The sequence below is a fragment of the Pistacia vera genome, unplaced genomic scaffold (assembly GCF_008641045.1).
Source record: "Pistacia vera cultivar Batoury unplaced genomic scaffold, PisVer_v2 Contig265, whole genome shotgun sequence".
Lineage (NCBI taxonomy): Eukaryota > Viridiplantae > Streptophyta > Magnoliopsida > Sapindales > Anacardiaceae > Pistacia > Pistacia vera.
The window spans coordinates 254,250-279,300 of record NW_022196074.1 but is presented as its reverse complement, the minus strand read 5'-3'; the positions used below and the strand labels follow the sequence as shown (position 1 = coordinate 279,300).

The window sequence follows — 25,051 nt, the reverse complement described above, 5'->3', positions numbered from 1 at the left end:
TTTTGGACTTAAATTGTTAACACAAATTTTTAATCAGTGATCCGTTACAATCAAATAGTTTAAGAGCTGATGAGATGACAATGATAATAACCTCCTTCAACGTCTAACTCGTATCTGTTATATTGCAATAAATCAATAGCTATAGATTTGTGTTCCGATTTAATAAAACAAAATTATGTTATAATTAAACTCAGTTAATTTGTTGAACATATATAGCAACTACTTAAAATTTGATGTATTCTAATTAGAATCACGATACTTAAATCCTTTAGTAATAGTTTGATTTATAAATAATGACAATATGCAATAAACATCTCACACTAGAACTCAAAATCACGTATTGCAATACTACAGTTGAGACAAAAAATATGAAGACTGCACAAGTTTTTGCCATCTTCTTCCTCGTTCTCTTTTTTGCTGGTAAATATGTATTTCATTCATTTGTTAGCCCTACAAGAAAAAAGAGCCTTTGTTGGTGTATATATATATCTCTCTCAAATCTTGCCATAAAAGACACCAAAAAATGACCGTTTGCAATGGTTGTAAAACCCCAGCATGAAGGGCTCTTTTTTGAACGAAATAGAGGCAACAACAGGAACAAAATATAACAGTAAAACAAATCAAACAGTAAACAAAGAAAATAAGATGTGCGATTTACCCTGGTTCACCCAATGTAGGCTACGTCCAGCTGAGTTAATATTATTGCAATATACCTCACCTCTCTTTTACAATGAATGAATTGTCCTATGATTTGCTATCACACCCATAACAAGAAAAAATTATGTTTATATACTAGGTTTAAGAGACTAAACCTAGTTTCTCGAATGTGTCTACGTTACCCAATAATGATGAAATAGTCGACAACTCTAACATTCTCCCACTTGGCTAATACTTCATACAATGAAGGCTTACCTCATCAACACACCATGTAAACTTTGCTAAGCTCACAGCCTTGGTAAGAAAATCTGCAGCATTAACAAGTGTATCAACCTTCTCTAACAACACCAATTTTTCCTCCACCTTTTGCCTAATGAAATAGTATTGTATGTCAATGTGTTTTGATCGCGAATGAAAGGTAGGATTCTTGGCTAAGTAAATAGCCCCTTGATTGTCACCAATTTACGAGTTTTTTGATGCCTTTTTTACTCAACTACTGTAGGACCCGATGACAAGTTTGCAACTCGTGCCACCAAATTTATCTTCATGGGTTGTCCCATGCTATAGAAAGGGTACTGTTTATATGATCCACAAACTAACAATTTTTTTGTCAGCAAAGATGTTATTTTTCATAAGGAAGTTTTTCCCTTTTCTGAAAGTGAGCCTCCCTCCAGCACTCCCCATCTCATCCCACTAGATCATTTACAACCATCCAACACTCTGTTGTGTACGTGTCTGGACGTGGATCGCTCGTAAGGCAATATATGGATGAGATAGAGATTAGTTGAATCAATAAAGATTGTTTATTTAAGCATGAGCTGTTCTTTAGGAGATTAGGTAGAGTAACTCCTATTTCCTTTCTTTTGGCCATCATTCCCGTTCTTTTAGTAACTACCAGGAGCATGTGGCTGGTTAGTAGGAGTTTGTTTTACGTCTACTTGTATTTAAAGCTTGTCAAGTCAATAAAGCGAGGTGAAGAATTCTAGTCATTTCTTTTTCTTGGAGTCTGGCTGACTCGAATTAGCCATTGTTTATTTTCTTTTATTGCATACAAAATGTTCATATTAATTGGTATCAAAGCCAAGTTATCCTATGGCGAACAGTGGAGCTTATCAAACATGTTACAAGGAGTTAGCGGAGAATGTTTCTCAACATACGGCAACCATCACACAGCAAAGGAGCAGCTATTACCAAGATCAAAGAAAGCATGGAAAATTTCATGGCAAACATTCGTATGCAACTTTCAGGTCTGGTTCTTCAGGTGCGAGACTTATTGGTGCCACGTTCACCTCACAACCAATCTAATGTTTCACCCTCTCCTCCACCACGAATGCCATCAACTTCTTTCCAGATCTAGTGGCCACCATTGCCTTCCACACCAAACTAGAGAGGGCCAAAAGTTGAGTTGTTGAAGTATGATGGGACAGAAGAACCAACTGGGTGGATATTGCAAGCCGAACAATATTTCCTATTTTTATCAAATTCCACTACCACAACAATTGCTAATCACTTTTTTTCATCTCAAAGGTGATGCACTACAATACTTTAAATGGTTACAACATACTGGATCCTTGACAGATTGGAGTAGCTTTGCCGATGCATTGGAAAAGTGGTTCGGCCCATCGGATTTTGATGATGCTGAAGGAGAACTAGCAAAATTACGTCAAAACTCTAATGTGGCAGCATATCAGAAATGGTTTGAGACTCTATCAAACCGTGTGGTGGGATTAAGTGATGATTTTCTACTTCATTGCTTTGTTAGCGGATTAAAAGACAAGATCTGTTATATGCTTAAACTACTTCGCCCAAATTCCCTCATTGAAGCTATTGGGCTTGCACGCACATAGGAAGCTCATTTGGCTGCTCGAGCTCGGCCTTCCTCTAATAGCCGTCTACCACACCGAGTGCAAGCAGGTGCTAGCACAACACTAGGTCCATCAAACACCTCCTCTCAACTTATTGCTGCCCCGCAGGTTAAAACAATTTCTTATGATGCCATGAAGGAGAGAAGACAAAGGATTGTGCTACTATTGTGACGAAAAATTTCATCCCCAACATAAATGCAAGACTCAAACCCTTTTCATGCTTGAAAGTCAACCTTTGGTGGATGAGGAAGATATGGATTGCTTTGACGATTCACCCTTGTAGGAAGGAATAGTTCCAGAAATATCTATTCATGCCATGGCAAGAGCTCATACTCCCCAAACTATGCAAGTCATTGGCCTTCTTTACAATAAGCCAATGTCGGTTCTCATTGATACCGGCTCCACACATAATTTTTTGGACCCTTAGATAGCAAAGAAGACGGGATTACAGGTGGATGACGAGGCCAAATTTAACATGATAATGCCAAATGGCGACACTCTTTCTAACACTGGACGTAGCAAAAATACATCTCTCTCTATTCAAGGTATACCAATTACTATTGATTTTTAAGTGTTGCCCTTAGGAGGATGTGATGTTGTTCTTGGTGCCCATTGGCTTCAAACTTTGGGACCAATACTGTGGGATTTTAACAAGATGTGGATGAAGTTCACACTATCAGGCAATCATCACCAAATCCTCGGTGAACCTTCAAAAGCCGTTACCTACTCCACTTGCAACTTTATCTCCAAGCTTGGTAAGGCATTTAACTGGGTTATCTACTCTTTGCCCTTACATCAAGTGGTCTTAAACCTTTAGAGGAGATTGTTCCCTCTCCTTTGCAACCTCTCTCATCCGTGAATTCCATGGTATTTTCAAAGCTCCAACAGGCCTGCCACCTTCACGTTCTCAAGACCACCATATTTGGCTTCATCCAGATTTTGGCCTAGTAAATGTGTGCCCATACTGATATCCATATACCCAAAAATCAAAAATTGAAAGGCTAGTACAGGAGATGCTTTAGGATGGCATAATTCGACATAGTCAAAGCTCGTATTCCTCTCCTATAATATTGGTCAAGAAAAAGGATGGGTCTTGGCGTCTCTACATAGATTAAAGGTCCTTAAATCAAAGTACCATCAAGGATTGATATCCCATTCCAGTGGTGCATGAGCTTTTGGATGAGCTTCATGGTGCTACTGTATTCTCCAAATTAGACTTAAGCTCCAGATATCACCAAATTCGTGTTGCTTCCCAAGATATTGAAAAAACCGCATTTCGCACACATGAAGGACATTATGAGTTCCTTGTAATGCCTTTCGGCCTTACAAATGCTCTTTCTACATTTCAAAGCCTGATGAATGATATTTTTCATCATTTCCTACGCAAGTTTATTCTTGTATTTTTTTATGATATTTTGGTGTACAGCAAAAACATGGCAGACCACATTGAGCACCTTTGACAAACACTAACGTTGTTGAGTGACCACCAACTCTATGCAAAACAATAAAAATGTTCATTTGGCTACAGTTAGGTGGATTATTTGGGCCACATTGTGTCTGCCAAAGGAGTCGAAGTTAACCAATCCAAAATTCCGTGTATCCTCAATTAGCCTACACCGAAATCTATCAAAGCACTTCGAGGATTTTTGGGACTTACAGGGTACTACAAAAAGTTCATAAAAAATTATGGGTCAATAGCAACTCCACTTACAGTCTTGCTAAAAAACAAAATGCATTCAAATGGAGTCAAGCAACTAATGTGACCTTCAACAACTTGAAGAATGCAATGGCTACGCCCCCAGTCCTAGCACTCCCAAATTTCTAGAAACCATTTATCATTGAATGCGACACCTCTGGGGTAGGCATCGGTGCTGTTCTTATGCAAGAAAAACAACCATTGGCTTTCTTAAGCCATGCTTTTTTGGGTACACAACTTAATTTATCAATTTATGACAAAGAATTACTTGCTTTATCTATTGGGCAACCGGTTTATTGTACGGACAGATCACCAATCACTTAAATGCCTTTTGGATCAGAAGCTTGGGACTTCCTTACAACAAAAATGGATTACCAAATAGCTGGGATATGATTTCCAGGTGATTTAAAAAAGCGGTGCTTCCAACCATGTAGCTAATGCTCTCTCACGGCTCCCAGAGTGCTTTGCAGTTTCCACCCTCTTACCAAGCTGGCTAAAGTTAATCAAATCGGAAAATGCTTCTTCTTCTACTATGCAGCGCGAGCTTCTTGAAGTCTCCAATGGGAAGGTTTCCAAAACAAATTATCAAGTGCGAAATGGCCTGTTATTTTATAAAGGACGGGTATACCTAGACAACAACTCTCCCACACGTATGTTGATCTTACAAGAATTACATGGGGGTTCGAATGGAGGCCACTCTAGCTTCCACCAAACATTTTGGCGAATAACTCAAGACTTTTATTGGCGTGGAATGACAACCCAAATTAGACACTATGTTCAAGAATGTGTTGTGTGCCAACAAGTAAAACCAGAAAACCATGCTCCAGGTGGGTTGCTGCAACCCCTTTCCATACCACATTAGATCTAGACTGACTTATCTATGGACTTCATAGAAGGCTTGCCAAAATCACAAGGGAAATAAGTGATTTTTGTGGTGGTTGATAGATTATCTAAATATTCCCACTTTTTTGCAGTACCCCACCCTTACTCAGCTTCTACTATTGCACGCATTTTCTTTGACAATATTTTCAAACTACATGGACTCCCTAAAACCATTGTGAGTTATAGGGACAAGATCTTTCTTAGCAATTTTTGGCGTGAGCTACTCCGTTTAAATGGCACTCAACCCAAATTCAATTCGGCCTATCACCTGCAAACTGATGGACAATCTAAAGTCACAGACCGATGTCTTGAAAACTATTTAAGGCGCTTCACACATTCTCGGCCTCAAGACTAGACCCGTTGGCTCACACTCGCAAAATGGTGGCATAACACTAATTTCCATTTGTTAATTGGTATGACCCCATTTGGGGCTGTCTATGGATACAAACCTCCGCGATTATTATCTTATTATGATAATAATACTGCTCTAAAGGATTTGGACACTCAGTTGCATAAGAGAACTGCTATTCTCTCTTTGCTAAAGGAGAATCTTGCAAATGCCCAAAATAGGATGAAGGTGATGGCGAATAAGAATCGCACTGACAAGGAATATGAACCTGGTGATTGGGTTTATATTCATCTTCAACCTTACCAGCAAACTTCAGTTGCTTTTGGAAAGTTAATAAAACTATCTCCTCAGTACTTTGGGCCATACAAAATCCTTGAGCGCGTAGGAGCTATGGCTTACCGTTTGGATCTCCCAAATGAGTCGCGGATACACCCTTGCCTCCATGTCTCTCAACTCAAAAAGAAATTGGTGATCGAGTAGTCCCTCGAACTACACTTCTGTTTGTTTCTGATGATAACATTATTCTTCCAATTCCACAACAAGTTTTGAACAGACGGATTGTAAAAGCTAGGCGCAAACTTGAGACTGAAGTTCTCATACAGTGGGCAGGATCCATGGCTACTTCAGCTACTTGGGAATGTCTCTTAGATATGAAGCAAACTTATCCAAACCTTATGGGCAAGGTTTTTTAAGGGGGAGGCATTGTTATGTACGTGTCTAGATGTGGATCGCTCATAAGGCAATATATGGATGAGCTAGAGATTAGTTGAATCAATAAAGATTATTTATTTAAGTATGAACTATTCTTTAGGAGATTAGGTAGAATAGCTCATATTTCCTTTCTTTTAGCCATCATTCCCTTTCTTTTAGTAACTACTAGGAGCACGTGGCTGGTTAGTAGGAGTTTGTTTTACGTCTACTTGTATTTAAAGCTTGTCAAGTCAATAAAGCGAGGGTGAAGAATTCTAGTCATTTCTTTTTCTTGGAGTCTGGCTTACTCGAATTAGCCATTGTTTATTTTCTTTTATTGCATACAAATTGTTCATATTACACTTCTCTCACCATAGTTCCAGTTCCTGTTGATCAGTTAGATCCTGCTTCTACAGACTGTTCACATTCTCCACTCAGTCAACATACAGAATCCAACACAGATCATCTCCCTCAAGATGATTCTCCATCTTTAGATGTGGTACCCTCACCTAATCCAGTTCTCTTTTGATGGTCCTCTCGAGTTACCCGACCTCCTGTTTGGATGTCAGACTACATCTATTCCTCTATGGAAGGTATCCCTTATCCTATCTCTGATTACATCAATTTTGATCGTTTGTCTTCTGAGCACAAATCTTTTATGACCAATATATCTGCTGATCGAGAGCCGTCCACCTTTTCTAATGCCATCCAACATGCATGTTGACATCAAGATATGGAAGCTAAACTTAATTCCCTCGTTAGTAGTCATACTTGGGACCTTGTTTCTTTCCTTTCCCACTGGAAACCCATTGGTTGTAAGTAGGTCTACAAAATCAAGTATCAGGCTTATAGGTCCAATGAGAGGTACAAGGTCGGCCTTGTTGCTAAAGGCTTTATCCAACGGGAAGGTTTCGATTATCAAAAAACTTTCTCCCCAATTGCCAAACATGTTACCGTTCGAGCATTTCTCTCTATTGCCTCCCATCGCAATAGGCAATTACATTAGATGGACGTCCATAATGCACCTTGATAAGGAGATTTACATGGATCTACCACTCGGACTTCGCAATCAGGGGGAGAATCTTGTATGTAGATTGCGAAAGTCCTTACATGGTCTAAAGTAGGCATCACACCAATGGAATGCAAAGTTCATTGAAGCTCTCAAACTATTGGTTTCATTTAATCCAAACATGATTACGCCTTCTTCTCCAGGCATCAAGGTGAGTCTTTCCTTAGCCTTATAGTCTATGTTGATGATGTCCTCATTACAGGAAACAATGAGAATGCAATCACACTACTAAAAGAGATCTTCACAAGACATTCCATATCAAGGATTTAGGGGCACCAAAGTACTTCCTTGGCATTAAGATTGCACGTTCTCCAGAAGGAATATCCCTTAGTCAACGAAAATCTATGCTTGAACTCATATCAGACTTCAGATTGGCTGCATGTGAGCCAAGTGTTATTCTTGTGGAATAGAACGTTAAGCTCACCACACATGATATGATGAAAAGATACAGAAATCTGAGACAAATCATTTACTGGAAGATAGCGCTAGTTACCATCGGCTAGTTCGAAGGCTCATATACCTCACAAGGACCCAACCCGACCAGACATCAGCTACGCAATACAAATTCTCCACGAAATTTATGCTTGCTCCAAAGCAATCCCACATAGATGCAATAGTAAAAGTTCTTAAGTACTTAAAGGGTTGTCCAGGGTTAGGACTTCTTCTACCAAGAAAATGAGATCTTAACATTACTGAGTACTGTGATTCAGACTGGGGTTCATGTCCTATGACAAGAAGATCACTCACAGGATTATGCATCAAGCTTGGAAAGTCTCTCATCTCATGGAAAACCAAGAAACAAACCACAGTTTCTCTCTCATTGGTAGAGGCAGAATTCAGGGTGATGGCTAAAACCACGTGTGAGATTACATGGATCCTTGGCTTATTAAGGGATCTAAATTTGCAAGTGGAAATACTAGTCAATCCATATTGTGATAACAAAGCAACAAATAACATTGTTGTCAATCCAGTCTTTCATGAAAGAACGAAGCATATAGAGATTGACTGTCATTTTGTCAAAGATAATCTACAAGAAGGTGTAATCAAAACAGAACATATCCGGACCATAGACCAATCGACAGATATCTTTACAAAGTCGCTATGTCAAAGACAGCATTCACATCTATTAGGCAAGCTCAGAGTTTATGACATTTATAAACCATGAGCTTGAGAAGAAGTGTTGACAACTGGATGATGGAATGCTGAATCAGCGTGAGGATTTGATGTGATCAAGATCACAATATTATTAGTAATAAAATATTGTTTCCATTTATGTGTTGATTATGTAATTATTTGTATTTATTTGTTTCCTTATAGATTACATTCTTCATATATAAATTGAACCATTGATAAAATGAAAATACAACACAAAAACACTTTACAAGAATTATTCTCCAATTACATTGCTTTATTTCTCTTGGGCATTCTCTGCCACTTGTTGCTACTCTTGCCTCTATTGTTTCTTCCCAACAGTCCTAGGTAGTCCAACTACTGCTTTTGCCACTTCTACTTCATATTATAACATGTATCTTATATTATATTGTTGAAATAAAATTTAAAGTTTTAAATTGCACTATAATTTTTAATTCTTACATTTTGATCTCAAGCTTATATAATCCTTATGAATAATGCTATGTTTATAACTGAGTCATACAATCAGGCAAAAAACATAGGATAGAGTAGTCATTTTATATGAATTTTATAAAAAATTTGCCTGGTTCTATGTCTAAGTTACAAGCATAGCATTATTCAGATCCTTATAAACAAAGGTCAATATTCAAAATATTATGTATTAAAATAATTCTGATATATTACTATATGGATTATTATATATTTACTAAATAATTTTGAGAATCCAAATATTTAATATCAATAAAATTTTGATATATTAGTGTATGTATTAATATATATATTTGTGTTAGTATATTTGATAAGGTCTATTCACGTACAATAACTTAAATGCCATATTAAAGCTGCGTAGAATTCCCATCTCTTATACGATATTTTGGTAACTTTTAAATATGTTTTAACCATTTAAAAATATTAAAATTCCGTTTTAATAAATTACTACAAGAAATTTAGTCTTAGACAACAAAATTGCCCTTTCGGAAAAAATAAATGATTCCTTGCTAAAACTTTTTATTGGGAAACTTTAATTCGTTTTCGACTTCTCGATAAAAGAGCTAATAGAAACAAGCAATATATGTATAATCGAACTATCTCTGGGTGGTCGAGTTCGAATTTCACTTCGATTGCTAACATGAGTAACTATTGGAACTCTTACCCGATCGGTAGCTATAAGATATGATCTACTCATTCACACATTAAAAACTTTAGAACATCCCCAAAGAAGAAAATCTATAGTAATACATATAAATAAAGGAATATAGTTATTAGTTTGCAAATAAAGGAATATAGTTATACAGTTTGTATATATTATAAATAAGGGAACAAAAAAAAACATATTTTTGTAGGTTCCAAATTAGCCCACCCATACAGGAGGAAAATTTTTATAGGTTCAGGCCCATACAAAAAGTAAATTTGTATAGGTTCCAAATAATAAATAAGGAAAAATATTTATATAGTTTGAAAATAAACCCCACCCATATGTATGGCAATAAAATCTATATAAGATTGTATTCTAAACAAGGGAACATATATGGTTGTAAATAGACTTTGCAAATAAACCAATCAAGCAATAAGAAATCAAACATCTCAAAATCACATTCCCACACTTTGAACTCAAAGAAAAAACATGAAGACCATCCAATTTTCTGCCATCCTACTGCTCGCTCTCTTCTTTTCTGGTAAATATATTTCATTCTTTTGTTAAATTCTTACATAGATCTGACATATTATGTTGTTTTTACTACTAGACGGGTGTACGAATGACGTGATTTAATTGTATATCACCTACGTTCTTTCATAGTTGTTAAAATCATGTTATAACAACTGTTTTTCATGATTTTATACCGCTGCTACTGCATCCGTAGTATCACAAGCCAATACCAACAAAATATAGTATTTTGGACTTAAATTGTTAACATAAATTTTTAACTGTTGATAAGGTGACAAAAATAATCACCTTAAACGTGCAACGTGTATCCGTTAGATTACAATAAATCAATAGCTATGAATTTTTGTTCTAATTTAATAAAACAAAATTACATAATAATTAAACTCGCTAAATTTGTTAAACGTATATAACAATTAATTAAAACTCGTTGTTGTATACCTAAAATTACGATACTCCAATCCTTTTATAATAGTTTGCTTTATAAGTTATGACAATATGCAATAAACATCTCACACTAGAACTCACAATCACGCATTGCGCGCCAGTACAGTCGAGAGAAAAAATATGAAGACTGCACAAGTTTTTGCCATCTTCTTCCTCGTTCTCTTTTTTGCTGGTAAATATATATTTCATTCACTTGTTAGCACTACAAGAAAAAGAGCCTTTTGTTCGTAAATATATCTATTAAATCTTGACATAAAACCCAGCATGAAGGACTCTTTTTCTTGTAGTGATACTTGGTTCATATCATTCATGCATGAGGTATTTCTACGTTGGTTCAACATAATATAATTGTATGCAATTGTGAATTTTTTTTTTTTTTTTCATAAGTTTCATATATATTTTTGTAGCTGCGTTAATGGTGCCTCAAGCTGATGCGAACAGATGCGTACAAATTTTAAATAATGGATGTAAACTTAGCAGCTGTAAGCATGCTTGTCATGACAAATACAGTGATACACTATTTGACGCCAAATGCATACAAGATAATAAAGATATCAATCTCTATAACTGTAATTGCATTTATTCTTGTGATTGATTTATTATAACATGTTTTTGACATGAAATCTTAAATTACTATATGTATTATGATATCATACTAGAGTATCTTTTGATGTATCTTATATTATATACTTGAAATAAAATATAAATTTCTACATTGTATCAATATAATTTTGATATATTACTATATGCATTAATATATTTCATAAGATCTTATTGACATTAAATAATTTAAATGTAGAATTAAATTAAATTTTTTGGTTAAAAAGAGGAGGGTAGAATTCCAATTTTGTTAAAGAGTAGTACTACATGTATAAATTAATTATACAAATTATTTCCTACAAATTGATGTGGCAACCCTACATGCTTAAAGAAATTTATATCATGAGTGGATCCGAATTTGTTTAGATTACAAGGCCATCTCATATGCCTTGAAGTATTATTTTCCTTAAATTAATTTTACTATTAATCAAAGTTTAAATAATTAAATTTATTTAATTATTTAATAACATATAGAATTGTTCATTTTTTTAAAGATAAATATAAAAAAATTATTAATTAAATTTAAATTAATATTCAAGTATTTAATAACTAAAAAAATTGTCCCTAAAATTATATAGAGAGAAAAGTGGTAAAACAAAATTATGTTATAATTAGCCTCAGTTAATTTGTTGGACATATATAAGTTATAACAATTAATTTAAACTTGTTGTATACCTAAAATCACAATACTCCAACCCTTTTATAACAATTTGTTTAACCCTCATGGTGCATTTAATTCAGGGAATATTGGATTACTAGGAATGTTGGATTACTATAATTTTATATTACCTTGAAGATTACTGGAAATCTTTAAGAAAATATGTTTGATTAGTTGGTGAGTATGTTATATTAATATATTTGGTTAGGGGGAATAAATTGGTGGGTATGTTATTTAAATTACTAAATTGCCCTCTTTTTAAATATTATTTTTATTATTAATTTTTGAATAATTTTTTTAAACCCCCAATATTTCAGATTTAGCTAAAACACCCCACCTTATATAAAACTTTAATTTATGACAAAATCGCCCCCACCCCCTACCGCCACTGTAAACCAAAGCTGGAAGTCTTTGAAAGTCATCATGAATGGCTCACCGTGACCACGAGACTTTGATATGACCGTTTTTGGCCATATTGATGGCTGACCAGATCTGGCCTGATATGGCCGTTTTCGGCCATCAATATGGCCGGAAACGGCCATATCGAAGCCTCCCAGAGCCTCCCTGCGAATCTCGATCATTTTTAGGGACTTTGGCGGCTTTCTAGTGGCGATTGGCCCACTATCGACAGTGATGGCTAGGTGGCAGTGGTGGTCTGTAATTTGCTTTATATATAAGGGTATTATTGTCCAAAATCTTAATTAAACAAGGTTAAAATTGAAATGATGTATTAATATAAATTTATTTTAAATCAGGTGCATTATTATCCAAAATTTTTATTAATAAGGGATATAATTATAACAAAAATAAGATTATCAAGACAATCTTACAATACTTAAGAAAATTGAGGTAATCAGATTACCTCAAGTATTACCAATAGTAACAACTATTGGTAATGCAAGATTACCGAAATCTTATATTACTTGACAACTAAACATGGTAATCAAGTAATATAAGATGACATAACACCAATAATCTTCCATTACCTTCAGCCAAACGCCCCCTCAAGTTTATATATTATGTCTATGTGTAATAAACTTCTCACAAGAATCACATATTACATTACACCACTAAAATTCAGATAAAAAAACATGAAGACTGTCCAAGTTTTGGTTGTCTTCTTCCTTGTTTTTTTTTTCCTGGCAAATATGTAGAGAAATTCTTTTACAATTGATTTTCCTACCCTCATATTTATATTATGGTATTATACTAAACCATCTTCTAATGTATCTTATATTATATAGTTGGAATAATTTGTGTTAATTTATATTTACTATATAATTTCTAGTACCTAACTATCTAATATCAATATAATTTTGATATATTAGTGTTGCAGATGGTAAAAATCTATGGTTATGGGACGACCAGATCTTGTGAAGTTAAGGTCATTGATGATTTGTTGGACCTACACACAAAAAAAAAAATAATAATAATAATAATAATAAGCGTGAAGCTCACAGGGGACACCAATGTGGTGTCTATCGTAGGCACTCCAATACTCAAGTTAACAAGGGCTAAGGGGAGGAAAGGTTTACCGAAGTCTCGTCGGAGACTAGAACTACGGTGAAGGTGACGGTAGTTCTTAGAGTAAGAAATTTGGGAGCAAGTGGGTGATATTGAATATTGAATGCATAATGAGAGGATTGACCTCTGTTTATATAGTGAACAAAGGAGCTTGAATCCTAGTTGAACTTTCAGCTCATAATGGTAGAATTTGAGTAAATAAAAGTCTCGATTTAGAGTGAGAGTCATAATTCATACAAGATTTATGATCTTAGATAAATTAGGATATAGATAAAATAGGAAGTAGATGAATTAGGGTATGAATAAAACTCTGGACCCTTTGAAACAATCGTGGGCTGATGGGCTGGACCCAAGTGGAATAATAGCGAGGCCTAATTTGGATTAAGGCCTTAGTAATTTAGATTATCCAACTCAGGAGCAGTTTGGTTGGTACAATGGGCTGGCTCATGGTATGGACTTAGAATAGGCCCAATCAGAATTGGCCCATGATACTGGGCCACATAGTAGATGTTTTGGATCTGGGCCTGATAAGGCCCATTAAATTTTTTTGGCCCATGCAAGTGTATGTACTAATATATATATTTTGCGAAAATAAGTACAACTTATTCTAAAAACCATTTGTTTAGATATGTTTTAAATAATTTTTAAGCAATGTCTATTTAAATTCCGTTTTAATAAATTACTACAAGAAATTTAGTCTTAAACAAGAAAATTTTCTTCGGAAAAAAATTGCTATAACTCTTTATTGGGAAATTTTAATTCGTTTTCGACTTCTTGATAAAAGAGCTAGTAGAAGCAATCAATATATTTTATATGTATAATCGTAAATTCATCTTTTAAGGAATATTTCCTCTCTAAACCTACTTACGGAGAGAAAAATCTCCTTGTAAAATTACAGTATTTAGTAAGAATAATTTTCTTGTCAAATACAGAAATATAAAAAGGATAAATTTCTTTGCTAAATAGTAGTCTTTTATATGGAAATACTCTGGTTAATTATTAATTAATATTGTGGTTATTAATATATTTTATATTTTTATTTTTTTTGTAACTGCGTTGATGGTGCTTCAAACTGATGCGAAAAGATGTCAAGAGACATTATATAAGAAAATTGTATCCTTCTTGATTGTGGGAAACAGTGCTTCAAAAACACAAATCAACTGAAGCCAAATGCATCCATAATCCGACCATTCTATGATTGCATTTGCTTTTATGACTGTTGATTAATTCATTATGAATGTCCTCTTATATAAAAACTCAAATTATTATTAGTATTGCACTATTTCATCGGATGGTCCTACTCAATTTCTTTATTTTGTACTTTATAAATATGTAATAACAAAGCGTTTTAACCTAAACCAACTTGGACCATGCACACCCTCAACTAATTTCATGACTGCTTTGATCCAATTTAATGATATTATTGATTTAATATTGTAATATGATTGGTATTGGTCAAGGGTGGATCATAAATTTTTGTTAGGATGAACCAAAATTAAAATTAATTACATATTAATATTTTTATCCATTAATATTTCTGTTAGGGTGAACCAAAATCTATAAATTATACATATTAATATTTTTTTTTTTATTTTGAGGGTGGGTCATGTACTACATCTAAAGGTGTTCAAAAAAATGCAAAAACTAAATCGAACCGAAAAAATGGTTCGGTTACAGTTCGAAAAATTCAAAAAACCGAATTTCTGGTTCAGTTACTAGTTTGGGAAAAATTAGAAACGGTTAACCAAAAATCGGTTTTCTGAACCGGTTTTACAAATATATATATTATATATTAAATAAATAAATAAATAATAACCTAAACTAAAATAAATCCCTAATTCACTTAATCTAAAATCCCAACCCAAAAATTCCTGATATCCCTTCTCAATTCTCACTCTCAGTTCCCAAATTCCCGATATCGTCATCTTTCTTCCAGCTCTAGCAAATTCGTCCTTCTCTTTTGGTAGGTGGTAGCTTCATGCCTTCGTCATCTTCTTCCAGCTCCAACAGGTAGCAGAACAGCTTTGTCATCTTCTTCCAACTCCAACAACTTCGCCATTTTCTTCCGACAGGTGGAAGCTTCTTCGTCTTCTTCCAGCTCCAGCAACTTCGTCCTTCTCTTCCGGAAGGCGTGAGGTGGCAGCTTCGTTGTCTTCTTCTAGCTCCAGCAGGCAACAGAGCAGCTTCGTCGTCTTCTTCCAGCTCCAACAGCTTTGCCATTTTCTTCCGGCAGGTGGAAGCTTCTTTGTCTTCTTCCAACTCTAGCAACTTCGTCCTTCTCTTCCGGCAGGCGTGAGGCGGCAGCTTCGTTGTCTTCTTCCAACTCTAGCAACTTCGTCCTTCTCTTCCGGCAGGCGTGAGGGGGCAGCTTCGTTGTCTTCTTCCAACTCCAGCAGGCAACACTGTAGCAGAGCAGCTTCGTGATTTTCTTCCAATAACTTTCACTTTTCAGCTTTGTTGTCTTCTTCTAATGATCAGGTATCAGATCTAGGCTTTTTCTTACATGTTGCTCTATAATTGTATTATTTATTGTCAAAAAGTTTTCTAGATGAGGTTTTGCGGCATTTAATTGAGGTTTGATTTCTTTAATAGTTTTGTTATTGTAGGTAATGAAAAAAAAATATGATTTAATTTTTATAAACTTCTAACATTTAATTTTTATTTGGGCAGAAATTGGGAGATCTACTCGTAGTGACTTAATGTTGGTTTTCGCTTTTCACTTGTGGAGTTGTATTTGCTCAATTTCTTTTGTTGTTTTCCATTGGGACTTACTTATTTATTTTATTGTTTTATTATGGACTTTTATTTTTATTTCATTTCGGACTTTTATTTGTATCAATTTTTAATTTAGTGTTAGTAGTGGTCAATGGATATATATGAATGTTTAATTTTAATTTGGATATGTATTGTTTATATTTACAATTTAATTTAGGACAAAATTTAAAAAAAAAATAAGTTTTATCAAAAGAAAAAAAAAAAAGGGGAAAACCGATTAACCGAAAAACCGGTTTTCCCTTAAACCGGTTTGGGAATTTTCCCGAGTTGAAAATCCGGTTCGGTTCAGAAAAGCGGTTAACCAATTTAGTTAATCACTTTTGAACACCCCCTAACTACATCCGCCCCTGGGTATTGGTACTCTTTTCTAAACCTTTGCAACCTAATATTGTAATATAATACTCAATATTTTTGTTTTAATTTTTAATTTTATGTCAATTATATAAAGTTATTAACATTATCGATCCGATAAGTTATTATTACCCAGTTTATATAATGTTGATATACAAGAGTGAGACCAAAGTTTGAAGTTAAACTGTGAGGCCTTGAATGAGAAAGTATCGGATAAAAATTCTCAGGACTATCTGAAATTTTTTAGGGGGTTATTGTAACTTTCTAAAATTTCAATAATAAACTCGGGCTTGGGCCAGGCCTGATTTTCTAGCACTGGGCCCCGGTATAATTATGCCCGGCCACGCCAAGCGTGGGCCGGGTAGGGCCCATTTTTTCAACTCCCTAAACCCGTCGCTTTGAATTTTAAATCCAAGGCCGTGCCGGGCCGGTAAGGCTACCGGTACGGTACCATAACACGACCCCCATTTTCACTAAGACTCTGAAGCGCGCAGCAGCATAAGTATTCACAATCTCTCTCGCCAATTTCTCGTTGAGTTTCAGAAATGAATAGCGCAATAAAGGCGGCAATTTTCAACCCACAAACCCATTTAAGTCAGCTGAGGCTCGCTATGTTTCATTCAACTCCTGTTCTTGAACGTAGACGACGCAGCTATTGGCAAACGCCGGTCAGTGTGCCTTTATCTCTCTCTTTTCTCTCTGGGTTCTCTTCATTTTTTCGTATAGTTTAATGGGTTTTTATTTATTTATTTTATTTTGATTGGCTGTGTTTAGGATTGTGGTTGAGGCTGATTTTAATGAGTTCTCTTCATTTTTCTTGTAATTTACTGGGTTTTATTGATGTGGAATTTTTGTGCTGGTTTACGGTGTTCTTGATGTAATGCTTGATGCTTAGAATTTTTGCTCTCTTTCTTTAATCTGAGTTCTGTTCATCTCTTATTTATTTTGATGGTTTTGATTGAAACTGAATATATTTTTTTTTATTTTGATTCGTGGTGTCCTTGATATAATGCTTGATAGCTTGAGGCTTAGGATTTGATCTTTGAGTTGGGTTTGTTGATATTTGTGAGGATGGGCTTTACTGATATTTGAAGAAATTGTTTAGATTGTTGTGGTTGTATTTTACTATAAGCATTATTACTACTGTTACAGGTTGCTACTTCATTTTTTTTTTTTTAATTTTTAAATCCATTCTGTTGATGGAAATAATTGAAATTGCAATTACAATGAGAAGCAAGGTTGGAACCAACTCTTGGATGGCCGAGTGGTTCGATAGGGACTCTTAGGTGTATTACTAAAGAGGTCTTGAATTTGATTCCCTCCTTGATTGCTAATAGGGTGGTCACTGAAGTTCTTACACGGCTGGTAGTTCCAAGGTTTCGGGGGATTAGTTGAAGTGTGCATAAGCTGGCTCAGATGCCCAAGTCATTTAAAAAAAAAAAAAAAAAGGCTTTAAGGGGTAGTGAATTAGGAAAGATTGCCTCAGTTCGGATTGTAAATTCTTTGAATGTTTTGCTTTTGTTTTCTTCAATTTTTGGGTATCAAGTAATGGTAGAACGACACCATTTCAAATTGGGCAAGTAGGACTCTTTTTGTTTAGCAGTAATGATGAAACTTTGGATATATGAAGTAGCTGGCTGTTAAAACTGGTTCTTATTTTTCTTTTTATCTTGTAAGCATGTTTTGTTGTAATTGTCAATTAATTGGTCAATTTGTCTTTGAAATTCTGTTTATGTGGTTAAACCTGGCTTGTAGGTATTTCTTTTTTTATAAATATTATTTTGTTTTTCTTTAAAGTATTGTAGTTTCCTGTAGATTAAATAGACACATTTCTCAAAAATTTATGTTGGATATTGTTGTTTGTTTTTATTTTGAAATTTCTGCCTTTAATACTATGTACTTTATTTCTTTCTGATGTTGAATGAAAATATTTATTTGCTGTTCAAATATGCAGAGATCTCATCAGTATTGCAATGCATATTCCAATAGGTTCAAAAAGATGCAATCGAAGAAAACTTTGTTGCGTAATGTTAGCTCTTATGCGGATTACCTCTTTCAGGTTGGTGTACATGTTGCTAGGTTGTTATATATTTGTCCTGATAAATGATTGTCCTTGTAATACCCGCTTGTTTCCTAGTTTTGCATATGTTTTAAGGTTTTCTCTGGTTATGGTTAAAAGGTTATAACAGAATTTTCAAACTCGAGTTCTTGATAGAGATTAAATAATCAGTTGTTCTTTGGTTCATATTAAAAAAGTTGAAAATTCAATGGTTTCTAGCATGTATTACTATAGGTAGGGTTGATAGGCCTCTGTTTGATACTGGAGCTTGTGTATANAGTTAATCACTTTTGAACACCCCCTAACTACATCCGCCCCTGGGTATTGGTACTCTTTTCTAAACCTTTGCAACCTAATATTGTAATATAATACTCAATATTTTTGTTTTAATTTTTAATTTTATGTCAATTATATAAAGTTATTAACATTATCGATCCGATAAGTTATTATTACCCAGTTTATATAATGTTGATATACAAGAGTGAGACCAAAGTTTGAAGTTAAACTGTGAGGCCTTGAATGAGAAAGTATCGGATAAAAATTCTCAGGACTATCTGAAATTTTTTAGGGGGTTATTGTAACTTTCTAAAATTTCAATAATAAACTCGGGCTTGGGCCAGGCCTGATTTTCTAGCACTGGGCCCCGGTATAATTATGCCCGGCCACGCCAAGCGTGGGCCGGGTAGGGCCCATTTTTTCAACTCCCTAAACCCGTCGCTTTGAATTTTAAATCCAAGGCCGTGCCGGGCCGGTAAGGCTACCGGTACGGTACCATAACACGACCCCCATTTTCACTAAGACTCTGAAGCGCGCAGCAGCATAAGTATTCACAATCTCTCTCGCCAATTTCTCGTTGAGTTTCAGAAATGAATAGCGCAATAAAGGCGGCAATTTTCAACCCACAAACCCATTTAAGTCAGCTGAGGCTCGCTATGTTTCATTCAACTCCTGTTCTTGAACGTAGACGACGCAGCTATTGGCAAACGCCGGTCAGTGTGCCTTTATCTCTCTCTTTTCTCTCTGGGTTCTCTTCATTTTTTCGTATAGTTTAATGGGTTTTTATTTATTTATTTTATTTTGATTGGCTGTGTTTAGGATTGTGGTTGAGGCTGATTTTAATGAGTTCTCTTCATTTTTCTTGTAATTTACTGGGTTTTATTGATGTGGAATTTTTGTGCTGGTTTACGGTGTTCTTGATGTAATGCTTGATGCTTAGAATTTTTGCTCTCTTTCTTTAATCTGAGTTCTGTTCATCTCTTATTTATTTTGATGGTTTTGATTGAAATTGAATATATATTTTTTTATTTTGATTCGTGGTGTCCTTGATATAATGCTTGATAGCTTGAGGCTTAGGATTTGATCTTTGAGTTGGGTTTGTTGATATTTGTGAGGATGGGCTTTACCGATATTTGAAGAAATTGTTTAGATTGTTGTGGTTGTATTTTACTATAAGCATTATTACTACTGTTACAGGTTGCTACTTCATTTTTTATTTCATTTTTAAATCCATTCTGTTGATGGAAATAATTGAAATTGTAATTACAATGAGAAGCAAGGTTGTAACCAACCTTTGGATGACCAAGTGGTTCGATAGAGACTCTTAGGTGTATTACTAAAGAGGTCTTGAATTTGCGTTCCTCATTGATTGCTAATAGGGGTGGCCATTGGAGTTCTTACCCGGCTGGTAGTTTCAGGGTCTCGGAGGATTAGTTGAAGTGTGCGTAAGCTGGCTCAGATACTCCGGTCATTTAAAAAAAAGAAAAAAAAAAAAAAGCTTTAAGGGGTAGTGAATGAGGAAAGATTGCCTCAGTTCAGATTGTAAATTCTTTGAATGTTTTGCTTTTGTTTTCTTCAATTTTTGGGTATCAAGTAATGGTAGAACGACACCATTTCAAATTGGGCAAGTAGGACTCTTTTTGTTTAGAAGTAATGATGAAACTTTGGATATATGAAGTAGCTGGCTGTTAAAACTGGTTCTTACTTTTCTTTTTATCTTGTAGGCTTGTTTTGTTGTAATTGTCAATTAATTGGTCAATTTGTTTTTGAAATTCTGTTTATTTTGTTAAACCTGGCTTGTAGGTATTTCTTTTTTTATAAATATTATTTTGTTTTGCTTTAAAGTATTGTAGTTTCCCGTAAATTAAATAGACACATTTCTCAAAAATTTATGTTGGATATTGTTGTTTGTTTTTATTTTGAAATTTCTGCCTTTAATACTATGTACTTTATTTCTTTCTGATGTTGAATGAAAATATTTATTTGCTGTTCAAATATGCAGAGATCTCATCAGTATTGCAATGCATATTCCAATAGGTTCAAAAAGATGCAATCGAAGAAAACTTTGTTGCGTAATGTTAGCTCTTATGCGGATTACCTCTTTCAGGTTGGTGTACATGTTGCTAGGTTGTTATATATTTGTCCTGATAAATGATTGTCCTTGTAATACCCGCTTGTTTCCTAGTTTTGCATATGTTTTAAGGTTTTCTCTGGTTATGGTTAAAAGGTTATAACAGAATTTTCAAACTCGAGTTCTTGATAGAGATTAAATAATCAGTTGTTCTTTGGTTCATATTAAAAAAGTTGAAAATTCAATGGTTTCTAGCATGTATTACTATAGGTAGGGTTGATAGGCCTCTGTTTGATACTGGAGCTTGTGTATATAGTGTAGGCACAGCTAAATAAACGTTGAATACTATAGATCATCTAGTTTTAATTTCGATAAAATGCCAATGACACTCTCATTAGCAGCATGTGTACTAAATTTAGCAATATATGCTTTACTTGTTGGGGCTTAATCAGTAGAGCCGATCAACCATGTATACCGGTCATTCGCTTTTGCCCAATTTCACTTATATGGAACTCAAAACTTGAGGCGATTTCAACAAATTCTCGACATTGGTTTTGCAGCTTTTGCTGACCATGGATTTTGGAATCATTTACCCTCTAGCTTCACTTTTTCCCTTGAAATGATGACGCTGCTAATGTCATGGTGGTCCAGCATGGCTATAATCAGAGCTAACAATTTTGTGTATATCTTATGCGGGAAAGAGAATTTCTGCATCTTCTTTTCTCCAGACTTTTGGGATGGTGTTCAAGAATCAAAGCAGTAGAAAAGCACTATATTAATCGTGCATAGCGGATTAAGTGACTAAATGCAAATTTTATTTCATTGATTATGTCATGCATTATGGGATTTTATGTCAAATAATTAAGTTTGGAGGAAGTTTATCAATTGTTGGTGACACATCATTTTTGGTCTAAAATTCTAGCTTTCTATGGATGCATGTTTTTTGTCGTGAATTTACACTTTGAATCATGCAGTGTGGGTTCTGCCAATTAATATATTTAATAATAAGGGTTGAATATCACTATATTCGCTTGAAGCTGATGCGCTGAGGCCTTATGTTTTCTTATTTTAAGTGAAAGTAAATTGTAGCAGATGTATGTATGAAAGGATCTGCTCAAATTTGACTGGAGTGTTTACTATATTGAAACTTTTAATAATTTTTTCATCTTATGGGTGTCATGTTGTGAATGTTGTTTCACATTACTATATTGTCTAGTCTTTAGGCTATTTACTAGTCTATAGAGCTGTACTTATGGACCTTATCATAAACTGGACTAATGCAAGTACCTGCGTAGCTAAATTGTTGATTTAATTTTTTCTTAATTATTTAGCTGTTCTTTGAAAAAAATTTCTGTATTCAGAGCTGGCAAGAAGGCCTTTTTTAGGATGATCCGTCGACAAGCAAAGGCCCGTCATGGTTTAAAAACCAGTACTCGGGGAGATCCAAAAATGGTGGGAACCAGGGTCACCAATACTGGGATAATAGTAAGGACAGTTCACGGACTTAACTCTGTAATATAATTGGTGGGATTGCTTGGAAATTTTGGTTTTTTAAGTTTTCTATATTTTAGTCTTGTAAAACATAAAAAACTTGTTTGTCATGCATGTTTTTGTATTTCTAGAAAATAAAAAATCTTGTTCTCACTTATTAACAAAGAGAAGAAAATTTTCTCTACATGTTTAGGGCTTTCCATTTATAACTGTTTCTATTTTTAGATGTTCATTTTTTGAAATCATAAATTACTTTTGAGTTGTGTGTTTTTTTAATAAATAATTTGATTTTGATTTTAAATTATTAAGATTTTTCTTATAATTATATATTATTTTTTTAATCATTTTCAAAAAACTCTTCAGAATGTTTATTATTGTTTTCATTTTCATGATATTATTTTGAAAAAAATGATGTCAAATCTATTCTCAACTCCATAAATTATATGTTTCAATTTCTTATTTTTATTACTTTGCCAAAACAATTTCATAAAACTATACTGAATGACTACTGATGCATTTTTAAATTTTACTTAGGAGGTTTCCAGTTTTGTGAAGATGACGATGAAATTGATGTTGATGTCGAGAGAATTTTGGGATCTGTATTTGGCAAGAGCCGCTGCTTCTTTTGGTCCTTCATTCATGAAGAGAAGAGTAAACGGAGGAGCTCATCTAGTTATTATTATGAATATACGAATTCCAGGAATTGGAGAGCTCGAATTGAAGAGGAATATGAGTCCTCAACAGAGTCAGACAATTTAGACTCAGACATGGCTTCAGATAGGCAGGCTCTTGGACTAAGTGCTTATGGTCCTCTAAAACTTGAAGAAGTTAAAACTGCGTAAGTTTTCGATGATTCTCTTTGGCTCACCATTTGATGGTCGTTTAGATTTTTTTTTTTTTTTTTTTTTTTGGTTTTTATCCTTTGTATTATGATTTTCTTTCCAACCGTTGCTGTTGTCAGTGGGAATATGTTTTCCTCTCTTGTCTAATCTCCCTCTGCTTCATCGTAGATATCGAGTGTGTGCACTGAAATGGCATCCAGATCGTCACCAAGGTTCTTCCAAGGTACTACTCTTCCCCCATTGATCATGGTTGCCTGCCCATTTATTGATTTTTTTTCAACGGTTTGCTTTGTGGGATATTTTGGTGAGCTCCTTCGTTAAAAATTGATTGGGGTCTTGTGACATCTATGATAATAGTTGTTAAACGATGAATAAACCACCTCTTTAATCGATCTCCAAGATTTTTTCATAATATGAATGAATTATGCTCTTGTTTACTTCAGCTGCCATAATCTTTTTCCCTTAGGTACACTGTTGTCACAGGAAATCAAGCGGTTCTAACAGGCAAACTCTTAATATTCTTGAACAGGTTGTCGCGGAGGAAAAATTCAAGCTGTGCAGTCGAGCATACCAATCTTTATGCGACAAACTAGCTGTGAACTAAGGTTCTCGCAATTCGTGTGAAATCCGAAAGCTATTTCCATTCAACTCCCGGCAACTCTTGAAGCGTGCTAGCAGATGCAACGAGCTTATTACAATTAATACGAGTTTTGCAGCTTTAGAGCTTCGAAGAAATGGTGCTTTGGATGACTAGAATAGGTTTACTCTGTGATAATATCCGTTGATGGCAATGACATCCTTTTTTTCCATTGCCAATTCTTATTTATGAATTCAGGTTTACTAGATGGTTCTTTCAGAATAAACCAAAGTTGAATCTTGATGGAAATTACAAACTTCAGTGCTCTGTTTCCTTCAGGCAGGTTTTAAATTTAGGGTTCTTTGGATATGTGTGTTATGGAACTTTAGGATGTTCCATTATGTTGTAACAATACCTCATAACATTATCTCATGTGAACCATCGGATTGCCACCATAGTACGAGTATTTAACAATAAACGTTCACAATTCCTGAAGTTATAAATCGATTAAAAGAAAAAAAAAGCGGATATTTAACTGTGTCGGCCTGCTGGGATATCTGAGGATTTCCTCCATCAAAATATATTTTCCATTAAAAGAAAATTGTAGGTGAAATAATTTTGTAAATTGACCAATAAAAAGTTGACATGTGTGAATGAAAAACAATCTCATTTTAGAGTTATCTTAACCCATGAGGTATAATATAGTTAACAAAAATTCTTCGATGGTTTTAGAAATAACAGAAATTCTTTTATAATAAGTTTTTATTTTTTAAATTAATTATTAAGAGGATAATTTTTTAATATTTATTAACTTAAAATAGTGTAATTTTTAACTATTTTCTAACTGTTTATTTACCGCATTATATTTTTGTATGTATAGACTTCAACTTCATTGCCTTCCACGTGTTTGATCGATTTTATTTCCTACTTTATACTCTTTTTCTGTCGTTGGATTTCCATGTCACCACCCTCATCCAGTTCCTCTTTTATCAAAGATTCAATCCAAGCTAATCTTCGCATTTTAAAATGGTTTGAAAATCATTGTCCCTACTAATATTCCAATTTTTTTTTTATCACAAGTAATATGTTACTTGAGAATTTAAATGATTAATATTTAATAATATGTTTGTGTCACATAAGACGGACATCACTTGAAAAGTTGAAATATAGATTTAGGATTTCATTGAGAAATATAGTCCTACTCTATGTTTAAATTTCGGTTCACTCAAGTCAAATACTTATAAAATTGAGATATCTCAATTGAAAAGATAATTTATTTAATATAACTTAAAATTTAGTAGATCAATTCAATCAATTTTTTATGTGGTGTTATGACTTATGTGGTCAATGGATATGTATGAATGTTTATTTTATTTGG

The 25,051-nt window shown here is 34.3% G+C and overlaps 1 protein-coding gene across 1 annotated transcript; it reads left to right on the top strand.

Annotated features, from left to right (window-relative positions):
• Positions 1 to 19,166: 19,166 nt before the first annotated feature.
• LOC116132991 lies at positions 19,167 to 24,129 on the top strand. Its single transcript, XM_031418673.1, has 6 exons — positions 19,167 to 19,405; positions 20,695 to 20,819; positions 22,125 to 22,180; positions 22,789 to 23,092; positions 23,265 to 23,319; positions 23,626 to 24,129. Exons 1-6 carry the CDS (start codon positions 19,283 to 19,285, stop codon positions 23,698 to 23,700), a joined length of 738 nt encoding a protein of 245 aa, XP_031274533.1. The 5' UTR covers positions 19,167 to 19,282; the 3' UTR covers positions 23,701 to 24,129.
• Positions 24,130 to 25,051: the final 922 nt, after the last annotated feature.